This window comes from Hoplias malabaricus, chromosome 8, assembly GCF_029633855.1.
Source record: "Hoplias malabaricus isolate fHopMal1 chromosome 8, fHopMal1.hap1, whole genome shotgun sequence".
Lineage (NCBI taxonomy): Eukaryota > Metazoa > Chordata > Actinopteri > Characiformes > Erythrinidae > Hoplias > Hoplias malabaricus.
The window spans coordinates 4,926,468-4,939,691 of record NC_089807.1 but is presented as its reverse complement, the minus strand read 5'-3'; the positions used below and the strand labels follow the sequence as shown (position 1 = coordinate 4,939,691).

General features: G+C 40.5%; 1 protein-coding gene across 1 annotated transcript in view; it reads left to right on the top strand.

Moving 5' to 3' along the window:
* The window catches only part of LOC136705835 (collagen alpha-6(VI) chain), a 37,109-nt gene extending 32,904 nt beyond the window's left edge, over positions 1 to 4,205 (top strand). The window contains exons 38-41 of the mRNA XM_066679627.1: positions 239 to 525; positions 2,238 to 2,408; positions 3,229 to 3,264; positions 3,594 to 4,205. Coding sequence (XP_066535724.1) covers positions 239 to 525; positions 2,238 to 2,408; positions 3,229 to 3,264; positions 3,594 to 3,775 — 676 coding nt within the window. The 3' untranslated portion in view covers positions 3,776 to 4,205. The remainder of the gene's footprint in view (positions 1 to 238; positions 526 to 2,237; positions 2,409 to 3,228; positions 3,265 to 3,593) is intronic.
* Positions 4,206 to 13,224: the final 9,019 nt, after the last annotated feature.

Here is a 13,224-nt window from a genome sequence, read left to right as displayed (position 1 = left end):
CTGATATTAACCTCCAGAGCTTCTCAAAGATCTCTAATAAGGAGGGTCTGTATTCTGGACCCTACCTTCTCATTGTTGAAATGCCAGGAGACACCTGCATGACAAACATTATGCAGCTGAAAAGCAGGCCGGCAAAACTTAGGATTTCCTGGTCTTGTTTTTAATAACCCCCTGCTAATATAAATAATGGATGTATATTTTGTTATGGCTTTGTTACAAACTGTTATTTCTGTGTCAGCCGCCCCACCCCTCCTCCACCCACCCTTCCTGTGACCACCATTGCTCCAACTGAGGAGACTACTGAAGAGTTAATCAGAGAGTCCCACATTGAGATTGAACACCATATAGAGACCTCCACGGATTTCTATTCTGAGCTGTACGAGGACACGTATCCCAATGACCACGCAGAGCAATACACACAGGGCACACAAAAACCAGGGACCACTGAGACCCCCACTGAGGAAGAGCAAGGACAGAAAGAACAAGAGGATATAACACACCAGATTGAGCCGGCTAAATCTAAAGGTATGTAATTGTGAATTGTGAAACATCTGTCTTATATCACACAGACCAACCACAAGATTAAAACTACTGAGAGCTGAAGTGAATAACAGTGATTGTCTGATTACATTAGCAACTGTTGAAGGGTGGGATACGGCAGGCAGAATGTGAACATGGAGCTACCATCGTTTGTTAGTGGGATTGAATCAGTTGGGCATTAGTCTTCACTCCCCAGGTGATAGTCTGATCATTACATTATAGCAATGGCGTAGATTTGCTGTTGACACTGGTGGGGACCTATGAAAGTTTTCCTTCCAATTTTGGCACTGCTAACAACCAAACTACACAGACTCATGTGACAGCAGGGAAAGGCACAGCCAATCACACTGGTCATATGTGTTATGAGGAGGTAGGAGTAGAGTATGTGATTGAACCCTCGACTCGACACGGCTCTTTTGCTTTTACACTGGCCAAATCTGGTACTTGGTCCCTGGAACCGTGTAGGTTTTCAGTCCCAGCTCCCCGTGGTTCCAACCATGCTGAGTAGGTACTAAATTGTGACGTGTAAACCCTGCGGAGCACTGATTGGCCAGAGCCATATCAATCACCACGAAATGCAGAGCTCATTCAAAACTAGCACAAACTCGCTGCTTGTAAAATCAACGACTGTAGTGTCCAGTCGATTAGAGCTGGACCTATTTGAGACCGACATTTGAGAGCGATTGCGTCGCGGATTTTTCCCACCCAACGCATGCAACCGTTGTTTACTTACCTCAGCGGCTAGTGTCGCCTCAGCGATTCAGCGCGGTGGCTTCTACTCTTACAGTTTTTATCACAGTTTTAATTATTTTTGCTCTGGGAGGGGAGTGAAATAGACGGTAGTTGTTCTTGTGTTGCATCATGGGATTGCGTTCGCGGATGAGGAAGGGTTTGATGCTGTTTTATTCGGCCAAATTACTACATCTTAGTTGGCAGCATAATGAGGTATCTTAGAATTGGGACAGCCTTTGTGTCAGGAACGCGCACACTGTGACATAAAATGCTCTCTAGTTAGACAGCTCAATGTGACCCATGATATATGTGGTTGAGATCATATATTGATACATAAATATAATAATAATACACCACACCAGTAAGAGTTCTTAAGCAAAACTCTAGCCTACATCTGTTACTTGATTAAAATTGTAAGCTGTTCTTGTCTGCTAAATGTTTTGAATATAGGCATATAGCTGTAGCCATTATGAAGGCCATCCCAGTAAACAATTAGCCGTTGATTCAACATTGAAATAACGTAATGACTGCCGTCTAATCAACGTTCTCTTAAGGTTGAAAATGAAAGTTGAAAAGACGTCCAAACACAGACATTGAAAAGACGACTATTAAACGTATTTTGGACGTCCATTGACGTTATTAATTGGTCTCGAAATAAATAACTAAAAATGCATTTTGGACATCCACTGACGTTATCGATTGGTCACCACTTAACTAACTTATTAAGATGGATTTTGGACATCCATTGACATTTAAAATATGTCCTTGACGGACAGACTACTTTTAGATCTATTTTGAACGTCCAGGGAGGTTCCTTGTTTACTGGGATATAAAGATACAAAAAAATGTCTAGAGCAAAACTCTTGTTCAAATGCACACTTTGGCAGAGAACAAAAAGTGTATTTATTTAAATTCTAATCAAAGAGAATTGTTACGCAATTTAAGTCCTTCGTGTGTTCTTTCAGCTCACTGTTTGCTGGAGAAGGACATAGGCACTGTGTGCTCCAGTTATGAGTTGCGCTGGTTTTATGACCGAACCACTCTGACCTGCGCTAACTTCTGGTACGGTGGATGTGATGGGAACAGCAACCGCTTCCTCACACAAGCCGAGTGCATGGAGGCGTGTGCAGAAGTGGGTAAGTCACCAGCAGCTGGGACAGTCAGCTAAGACAGGGTTAAACAATAGGAAGGCTTCAGATTTGGATCAGGAATATGTACAGACAGACCCCATAGGACATCTCTCTACAATCTCTACACGTTTATAAGTTCTACATCTATAATGCCAACACTTGGCATCTATGTCTTCTACATAGATTTGTGAGTGACTGTTTTATATTCAGATAGTTAGCATAGCTGATGACACCATAACGTTGAATAGAGATGGGTTCAAATCCCTGGTGGTTTTTTTTTATAATGCATTTGTCTGCTTTAAGAAAAACTCAGCACTAAATTTGATTTACAGTTTTCTTTTCCCCTTCTATAAAATTCAGTTTATATTCATTTCGCCCTTTGTTCAGAACATGGCTCTGACTTTGACTGACCATTGCTTTTGCTTTGTATATTAGTGAACTTCAATGGCTAGGGTTTAAAGGCATTAATTAAGAGTTCTCCCTCCTTACTGCAGCTTCTGCTCTTCTGAGGAGGCACTGCACTGGATATTAGAACATTTCTGTGAGGATTTGATGTAATTCAGCCATGAGAGCTTTAGTGAGATCAAATACTGATGATGGATGTTTAGTTGTGAATCAAAAACACCTCTCCAACTCATACCAGACGTTTTGGATTGAGGTCCAATTCTCCATAGAATATAATTTCACTGCTTGTTAACTGTGGGGGCTGCTCCAGATCTTAAAGTAGCTGTATTCGCTCATTACAATGGGTGTCTACACATGGTTTAGATGTGTGTGTGTGTGTGTGTGTTTTAAACTGACATGGCTTTGCCATATATCTCCACAGAATTTCTTCTCAACGATGAGCCTCCAGCACCTAAAGGTACACACACACACACACGCATGCAAATAATGCATTTACAAACACAAGATTAACTCTCTGTATTGTGGGGACCCTATATAGACTTCCATTCATTTTGTGGACACTTACACTTACCTTATCCCTAAGTGTTTGCAGCATAAACCTAATCCTTACCCAAACCCTGATCCTTAATCTAAACCCAACCCTGACCTTAAGTCCTTAAATGTACCTTATAACTCGGAATATTATTGGAGGAGCCTGGTCACTACAGGCTGAGCATGGACATGTTGGTGTATGTTCAAAGGGAAAGCATTCTATTTAGTGTAATTTATTCTTTGACCTCTGTCCAGATGTGTGCCAGCTTTCTCCAGATATGGGGAAATGCTACCAATTTTCTCTGAAGTGGCACTTTGACGCGTCCAAGCATGAGTGCACGCGCTTCTGGTACGGAGGCTGTGAGGGCAATGGCAACAGGTTCGAGACCCAGGAGGAGTGTGAGGCTCGCTGTCTGAGAGCTGGGAACACACTCTGAAAACTGATGCCAATGGGAACAAAACCTCATACCTTTTCCAATGCTTGTCATTTTATTTTTCTGCTTTTTAGTATGTGTGGCCCTTTTATGAATAACAGAACAGCAGAAGTAGTCTAACTGGACTTCTTCCATTAATTTGCTACTCATATATGAGAAGATTTGTTTATTCTCAGGTAAAGTTACCATTCTGGAGATATGAGCTGAATTGACCCTGTAGTTGAATTAATGTGTGATTATTAATTGGTTGCTTTTCACCATAACTATTATTAATTGGCTAAGTTTGATGTTGTTGAGTAATTATTGTTACAATCAAACCATGACTTCAGTGTAAGATAAAACCAGAAGCAGTTGTCAGCTGCTTTAATCACTGTCTGAATATGTTTGTTGAGTCAAATATATGTACTGTTATATTCTCAGTCAGAAAACTCATTGCAAGAAAATAAATGTGTAGAATGAAAGGGAAAAGAGTTGAATTATTCAACCTGGACTGTGTCTTAGTTCATTATAAAATACAATATTTATAATGTTCGGATTTGTATAAATTTAAATTTCATAAACTTTTTGGCTTCATCTCTTTTGTTCTCGTTTATTCAGAAGTGTGTTGTTCAAAGAGGCTTTTGTCTTTTGAGCCTGAATGACTGACATTACCAAGGAGGTAATCTGGCCAGGGAAGGGCAAGGTGGCGATATTATGCTGGGGTGGTGTATAAAAGGAGGCATCTGACATAGCAAGTTGTAAGCACCTGTGCTGTGTTTGGATGGAAATTGATGCCATTGATGGTTGAGGGATCACTGTAAATGTCCTGGGCAAGGCTTTCCTGGCCAGTTGTATTTTACCACGGTAACATCTTATTTCCCACTCTGGTGGATATTAAACTGAACTATCATTCTATAAACTGTAATATATTTCTTACTGAGTTAATGATTTTAACGCTCTAAAATTTAATGACTACTTCTCTGGCAGTCTCATTCAATGCTCAATCAGAAAACAGCTGGATGAAATACTAATGCCTCTTTGGAAAGTGGTGTTCGTGAAACTTAAATTATTTCATGAACCAATCATCTGCATTACGATGGTCCAATTTAGGGCGACACGATGGTGCAGCAGGTAGTGTCGCAGTCACACATCTCCAGGGACCTGGAGGTTGTGGGTTCAAGTCCTGCTTCAGATGACTGTCTGTGAGGAGTTTGGTGTGTTTTCCTTGTGTCTGTGTGGGTTTCCTCCAGGTGCTCTGATTTCCTCCCAAATGTCCATGTTTGTGAACGAATGTGTGAGCGCCCAGTGGTTAGAGACAATGAATGAATTGTCCTAATTTAATTTTCTCTATAAATACATGTAGATTCCTGTAAATTTAAATCTATGGTCTACATTTTTAGACTGAGAAAAAAGTCGTGTCCTTCATTAGGCAGGACCAAATGAAATGTTGCGTGACACATAATAGCAGAAATATTTATGCCATTTTTATGCCACAAGACATTTCCCGTCAATCTGAATTACTCCCCATGACATCTATTAAGAAGGTTGAATGTATTCAGACACACAGGACTGCCTCTATATTCCAGAAATATCAGCAAGGCTTGTGACAAAAGATTTGCAGCTGATGGCGGTCCAGCAAAATGACTTATTCAGGCTTTTACAATAAGTTCATTGATTGATTCATTGATTCCTTCCTTCCTTCACTCATCCACCCATCTTTCTATCTTCAGTTACCACTTCGCACTCATCCAGTCACTCACAAACTCACTCCAGTGGACACACCACACCGACACATGGAGAACACACCAATCTCCTCACAGACAGTGACCCAAGGTGCGTATTGGACCACGAAGCTGTGGGGCAGCGACTCTCCCCTTAGCCCCACCTCCATGTAAATGTAGCAGGTGAAATCAGTTTAGATTTAACAAAGAATTTCACTGACTTTCCAAAATCTGATCACCTGAAGTTGGCATTTGACCCAAGGAGGTGGCTAAAGCAGCACATAATGTTAATTTAATTGCTTCTTAATTGTTGGGAAGGAAGCTCTTGGAAAGATGTAATGGATCGGGTCACTGTTTGCTGCCATTTCTCAACTCTCTCAGCTTTTACTGAGGATAATCACAGATTAAATTCAAAGGTTAGTTACATCCTCTGATGATTGCATAAATGTGATGAGTGGGCAGTGATATTACAGAGAGGGGGAAAAAAGGTCTTAATTCTTTCTGGAAAGAAATTTTAAAAACAATGAATTACAAACAAGTGGGGACAAAATGGAAACTGAACAACATATAATGGGAAAAACAATCACCTGTTCCCAAACACTGTGAAATAAGACCTCCCAGGTGGGTTTTGTGGGCCGCCTAAATCTGAAAACATGGGATAATACAAGGCATTCGGACCACCTCAACTGACTCTACCCAATGACAGCACTGGACCAATGTTTATGTAAGTGCACAAAGATGATGTTAAACTGAGCAAAACAAACAAGTGTTGAGAAATAAGAGCACAGAGTATAAATGGTTAAAACAAGAATTGAGAAGAAAGGAGCTGAGTGTAGACTGATATAAACGACTGTTAACTCTGGGTGTGGTGAACAGTGGCTCATTGTCATTCTTGTTCTGAACAACAATGTTCACGCTGCCGTAATCCTAGCAGGCCAAAGGATCCAAAATATGTCAAAAATAAAACCCCAGAGGAGTGGGTAAAGAAATATAATATCCCTTTTAAGTCACAGTCCATACATTGCCTGTCCAAAACCACCAGACACCCATTAGCAGATGCATCTACTGTATATCCAGCTTGTAATATCTCATTAGAAAATTATGGCCCAATAAAACAGTATGTTCTGGAGCACATGTACATGCACCTAAGTTACCCCCAGCATGGACAGCTGATAGAACGATGGCTAATAAACATATGTCAACCACAGTCATTATGACACATTATGTGTCTACCGCATGAAAGTGCTACAAAACGTTCTTTGAACAATCCCATTGAAGAACCACATTAGGTTCCATTAAGAAACATTTTTGCTAATATTTCTAATTTGGTAAGGAGCATTGACATCAACTGAAGAACAATCTTTAAACCATTAAAGCCATTATATATTTCTCAAATGACCCTTAAAGCGTAATTTAATATTTCACTATACATCTGCAAGTTCCAGCTACAAAAGAAGGGTTTCTGATAAAGTGGACAGAAAATCTTGTGTTTCAGGTAGAGTAGACCCCTATAGGAGTCCTCATCAGTTCCTCATAGTAGCAGTGTAATATATTGGAGCATGTGATCGAATACAAGGCTATGATTAGACCACCCTGGACCAGCTGAAAACTGCTTGCATGCAGGTCTAGTCAATCTCCTGCAGATTGCTGTGGTATTGCATGGAGCAGTATCGCTGCTTGGGGCCTGTGGGTCATTCTCGGAAAACCCTGGAGTGCTCCAGACTCAGCAGCAGCCAGACGCAGGACTTTTTTAATGAAAAACGTGAGCGGGGAGAACATGCTCTGCTCTGTGGACTCAAGGGTTGCCAGGAAACCAGGTTGTTGCGTCTGATAGCAAATACCATTGGACATTATACAGCAGTGTTGAAAATGTGACATTGTCTGTATGCCAAATTGTTTAAATAACATCAGTAACCCAGCATGCAACAAAGAATGTTCAAATTTAGTTGACCCTGTTTGTTTGTATCCCACCCCACCTCAACCCCGACACCCCACTTTGTTGTTGCCACATCTGACAAGCTGCAAGATTTTAAAAGGCAATGGAGCTGTTTTTTTTTTGTTTTTTTTCTGATGACCTCCAGCATTAAGGTCCTCAGTTGTACAATATCTATTGTTGGCCTGCTATTGTGAGGTCATAAAGCAGGCAAAACAAAGACACACAAACGTACACACTCACATTCATTCATCTTCTATATAAGTGCTTCATTCTGGTCAGTATCACAGTGGGTCTGAAACTTACCTGGAAACACACAACTTTGTCTCCATGCTTTGTGGGGACATTACATTGATTTCTATTCCCATTTGTTTAGGGATTTACATTGAGATTAACATACATACTATTTTTCTAACCCTAACCCAAACCTTACATTAACTCTGACCCTAACCTTTACTTTAACGATACCTTGTTACATGTCTTAACCTCACAATGTAATGTTTTACATAGTGGGGACCAGCACAAGAAAGCGGACAATTCCACACAATACGAGTGTGTGAACAGATTTTGGTCCACACAACATGTGTAAAACACAATCACACACACACTCACTCACACACATACACAGCATTACACTGCATCACTGCTCAATCAATGAGACTACATTTACAGCCCTTCTCTCTGAGGTCAGTGGAGACCTGATATGCTTCAGTGAACTGTAAGAGTCACTGTAGGTTAATATCTGCTGAGTAATACGCTGACTACAGCAGTGGAGTACAGTCAAGAATAATCATTTTTAATGTAGGGAGATGATCTCAGTGTACGTTTGCGGTCATAAGGGAGGGTCAGCTCATTTTCATTGCTGGTGTGCAACACATTTAATGTACACAGCATATTCACCAGTGTTAAATCAACACTATTAGTGTTAAATTAACACTGTTAGTGTAATAATTTAACACTCTCAGTGTTAAGTGAACACTAATAGTGTTGATTTAACACTGGAGAATTTGCTGTGTATTGTGAGGTGTTTTGGAGGGAATCTATATCAAAACAATGAACGCTAATTAAACACTGACTCTGAAAAAACAAAAGACACAAATCTCTCTGAGTCCGTTCACATTTAAGTGGAGGAGGTTTCTCACCAGGTCTGTTATCTGCCTTTTCATTATGACTGCAGATTTAGGCCGATCTTTTCTTCAGACTGTCCAGGAGTCAAACCTGCTGGACACTGGATATGACTCATCCATCTCCACGATCACCTCTGTCCTCTGTAGTTTATATAACAAAGTCTAGAATTTTGTTTATATGATTATATATTGTTTACATACCCCACTCTCTAACTTTCTGCTCTCTTGCTTGCCCCTAGTTACACCTTTTACTGTCAGGAATCACGGAGCGGACTGACTGAGGCGGACGCATTTGCTAAAACGCGGACAGTTTAATAAAGCAAAACAAAGACAAGATACAAAGGAAACAACAAAACACGAAATGAAACGAAACTATCACAGAGACAGACTAGACTGGGAAACGAAACGACGACGAGGGAAACTATGGAGACAGACAGATAACATGACCGACATGACAAAGGAGAAATGAGAATGTGAAATGAACGACAAACAGGACACGAGACAAGAGGGCTTAAATACTAACACAAACGAGACACACCTGGACAGATAACGAGGGGACGGGTTAACAAATGACAGACGAGGCGGCGGAACAGAGGCGGGACGAGGGCGGAGACAAGGACATAAACAAAACATAGCCATGTGCTAAAAGCACATGGCCGGGGACAACAGACATGACAGAACGAAGGCGTGACATTTACACTGAGGAGCACTGCCTCTCACTGGGGGAAGGCTCTGGTAGCTTCAGCCAATAATCTCTGGCTTCAGTAAATTCACCAGTGTTCAATCAACACTATTAGTGTTAAATTATTACACTAACAGTGTTAATTTAAGTGTAGTGTAAAACTTTATGGCATTAATGCACTGTTAAAGCCTTGAATTTTACATCCCTATATATATTACATTTCTCTCTCCATCTTTTACTAAGTTTCAGTTTCCAGGTTATGAAGGTAAGGCTAATTATCAAATTAGCTTGATTTATGACAGCAGGAATGTAGGTTCCACCTGTGCAGGCAGCTGATGTTGCCAAGGGGCTACTGTAGGTGGGCAGTGGGCTTCATCACAGCAACATCATTTATTTTATGATTAAAGAAATGATGGAAGGTGGATGTAGATGTAGGCCACACCTGCAGCAGCTGGCAGTGACCTGATTTTGAAGATTTAGCTGTTTACATTGTATACTGCTCACATGAGTGGATTAAATGTTGTTCACTATTGCGTCTGGTCCAGGAGAGTCCTGATTCTGCGGTTACTAACTAGAGACATGGTCCCACTTTTTTCCCCACAACATACTCCCCTCAAACAATTGTCATATTTACAACCATGGGTTTATTAAGAACTATTTCTATTGTCTATGTGGCACCAAAAAGGGTTCTTCTATTGTCAAAAGACAGTAAAATCATAGTAGAACTTTATTGTTGCTGTGTAGAACCATATAGTACACAATCTTCAATAATGTAAAGTACCATTTCAGCTTGCACAGAACCATCTAAACAGAACCAATGTCTTTAATCAAGGACCCTTGAAGAACCATCTGTTTTAAAAGTCAAAATGGCCACTTGAGTAGAAATCTCTACGTTGCAATTCTACTCACAGGTCACATGATTAGAAATGCCTATAGGTGCTTAATATAGATATATAACAACAGCAGCAGTGCCTCATTCATCTTCATCATCTGTCACTTTCTGACCACAGGAACACTGTTGTGAGAGAGAAAAGTCATATGCTGCAAAAGTGATTGCTTATACCTCTCTCTCTCTCTCTCTCTCTCCCTCTCCCTCTCTCTCTCTCTCTTGGGTTTTGTGGCCACAAATGCAGAAGGTACGGCTGCTGAAATGGAGGTTTATCGATCACACCGTCCAGCGGCTACAAATGAGGAAACGACAGAAATCAGAGAAAGAAGGAATTAATTATTCCTCCCTACAGCACTTTATTGATCAACAACTTTGAAGCCTTCTCTCAAAGTAATAACCTCGCAGACAAGGCACTGTGGTGAAGATTACAATGAGGGTGAGAGAGAGAGAGAGAGAGAGAGAGAGTTGAATTGGCGACTGTAAATTCTGTTTATGTTTCACTTTCCCTCTTTCCTTGCTTCTGTTAATGTGAAGCTTTAAATGACTCTCCTATGAAAGGTGAGATGGACTTATAGAACTGAGGAAATCATTTCAGGACACTCTCGCACACACACACAAAAACAATAAATCCCCATACATTTTCACAGGGCCTGCTCTCCTACGGTACTGGCTGGACAACTCCATTAATTAATGACCTGAGACAAGCTATGAATAGAAATGGGGCATGTTATTTTGAAACGGCTGACCACCACTGAGTCATGGCCGGAGTGTACAGAACAACATTTTATTCGAGAGCTTGCGGGGAGTTGCTTGCTCGGGTTGTGTATGTACATGTAAACAGGGGTCAGTTTATGTCCTTCCCTCAGAAAATAGCACTTTGTAAAATGCTTTCTCTATAGTTTTTAATGAACATTACACAAGTTCTAGGAGGAGAGAAGAGAGTGTATAAAGTTCATTCAACTTGCCCCCATTAAAAGAGCCGTATTGGTGTAAACAATAACTGTCCGGAACCAGCCAACTGTAATCTGTATGTCATTTGTCACGTTTTTACTGCTCACAAAACCCACCCTAATATCTGAGTGGGTGTCCACATTTCCAAATCTCATTCTTAAAATGTATAATTTAGTTAAAAAGCAGGGGTTCCAAAGTCTGGCCCCAAGGCTGAATGTGGCCCGCTGTAAGATTTTAATTGGCCTGCGGCATCACTTTTAAGAATACATCATTAGTGGCCCGCTAGCACTTTTTTCCTTTCACCTGACGGTGGCAGCAGTGCGCAAATGTGTAGGATATTACACCACTGAGTTAATGAACTAGGCTAAATTTAAACAGCATTCCTTTCTCTGGACCAGCAAATTAATTCACTGACATCTGGTGATGGCTGCAGAAAAAACACAAAGTTGTCAGTGAGAACCGGCGACTTCAAGAGAAGGAAGTGTTTGCAGTAAAAGGGGTTTACACCATTTTGATATCCTGCAGCACGCTGTAAACATTTTTTTTTTTGTAAAATTTACAGTAAAATACTGACAGCAAAGTTCCCAGCCATTTACCGTATTTTTACAGGCACACTACTGTATTTCAAATTTACAGCATATTACTGTAATTGAATGATACAATAATTTACTGTAAATACTGTGATTTACAGTAAATTCCTGGCAGCAGATATCCCAGCCATTTACCGTATTTTTACAGTAACACTACTGTATTTCAAATTTACAGCATACTACTGTAATTGAATAATATAATAATTTACTGTAAATACTGTGATTTACAGTAAATTCCTGGCAGCAGAGTTCCCAGCCATTTACAGCAATTTTTTACAGTGCAGTTAATGCTCTAAATGAAAAATAAATAATAAATATAAACTGTTTTGCAAATTTGTTTTTTTATATTTTGAATACACTGTTATGAATAATTTATAATTAATATAATTGGAAAGAAAAACTGGCCCTTAAGAATGTTGATATGATCCAGTTGTGCCCCCCTTTAAAAAAAGTTTGGACGCCTCCGTTTTAAAGTAATTACATTGTAAGTACATAATCATTAAATATAACTACAATCTGCTTGACACCTCTGCATGCATAATAATATAAATAGTAACTTTAAAAGATGCCCTCAATTGAAAATCAAGTAATTAATCCGTGTTTATATTTGTATGTTGTTGTTAATTGTTTATTCATGAGTGAAATAAGTGGTCAGCTTGATGACAGCCATAAATGGGTGGATTCCGATAGCCAGGTTTTCTCACATCATAAACCTAAAGAACCAATCGTGTCGTTTCACTGGGAGGAGCAAGTGGTAGAGGGGTGATTTACAGTAAGGGTTTTTATAGATGTGCAAACTGAATGACAGTGAAGGGTTAAATGTAAATCTAATCCACCCCCAGGCACTAGGGGGAGGGTGTTTATTGTGGCACATGTCATCAATATATTGTAATTCAATTGTAACAATAGAAAATTCCAGCTCAACGATGCCCTTTTATAAACCTACTTCCTGTACTGATGGGTCAGGCTCTAGATCCAAATAGCTGCACTTTAAAAATGCATTCGTTTAAGGATTCAGTGAGTGAAACAAATCTGGGTCAGCTCTCAGATCTGTGGGAGTTCGTCAGTCCGGTGGTTATAAACACACACACACACACACACACACACACGCAAGCACTCACTCAATTAAAGCACACGCGTAAGCAGCTTTTTGTTTACATTAGCTGGGAGTGTGTGCGGTGCTGTCGAGTTTGGAGCGATCCATTTTCCCGACCTGCCGTCCACACAGAACAAATAGAGCAAGGAAAGCTGCCTCCATCTCATCTATTTAATTAACGTGGGGCTCAGAGCCGCTCCCCATTGTCCATTCATTCATCAGCCGTCATAAGCCACCGGCGCAGCCCTTTAATCTTCGCCTAAATACCGCCGTCTTCCTTCACACCACAACATCAGCAGTTTTCTTCAGCCTCCACAACAACAGGCAACAGACAACTGCAAAGTGCTCTGAAACTAAACCAGACGCTCGACTCCTGCTGTGCTCCACTTTCCTCTTTTTCTCTATCTTTCTTTCCCATCTTCCTTTCTCTCCCAGACTCCCTCCCTCTTTCTGTCTCCCACCCTCTCTTTCTCTCGCTTCTGTT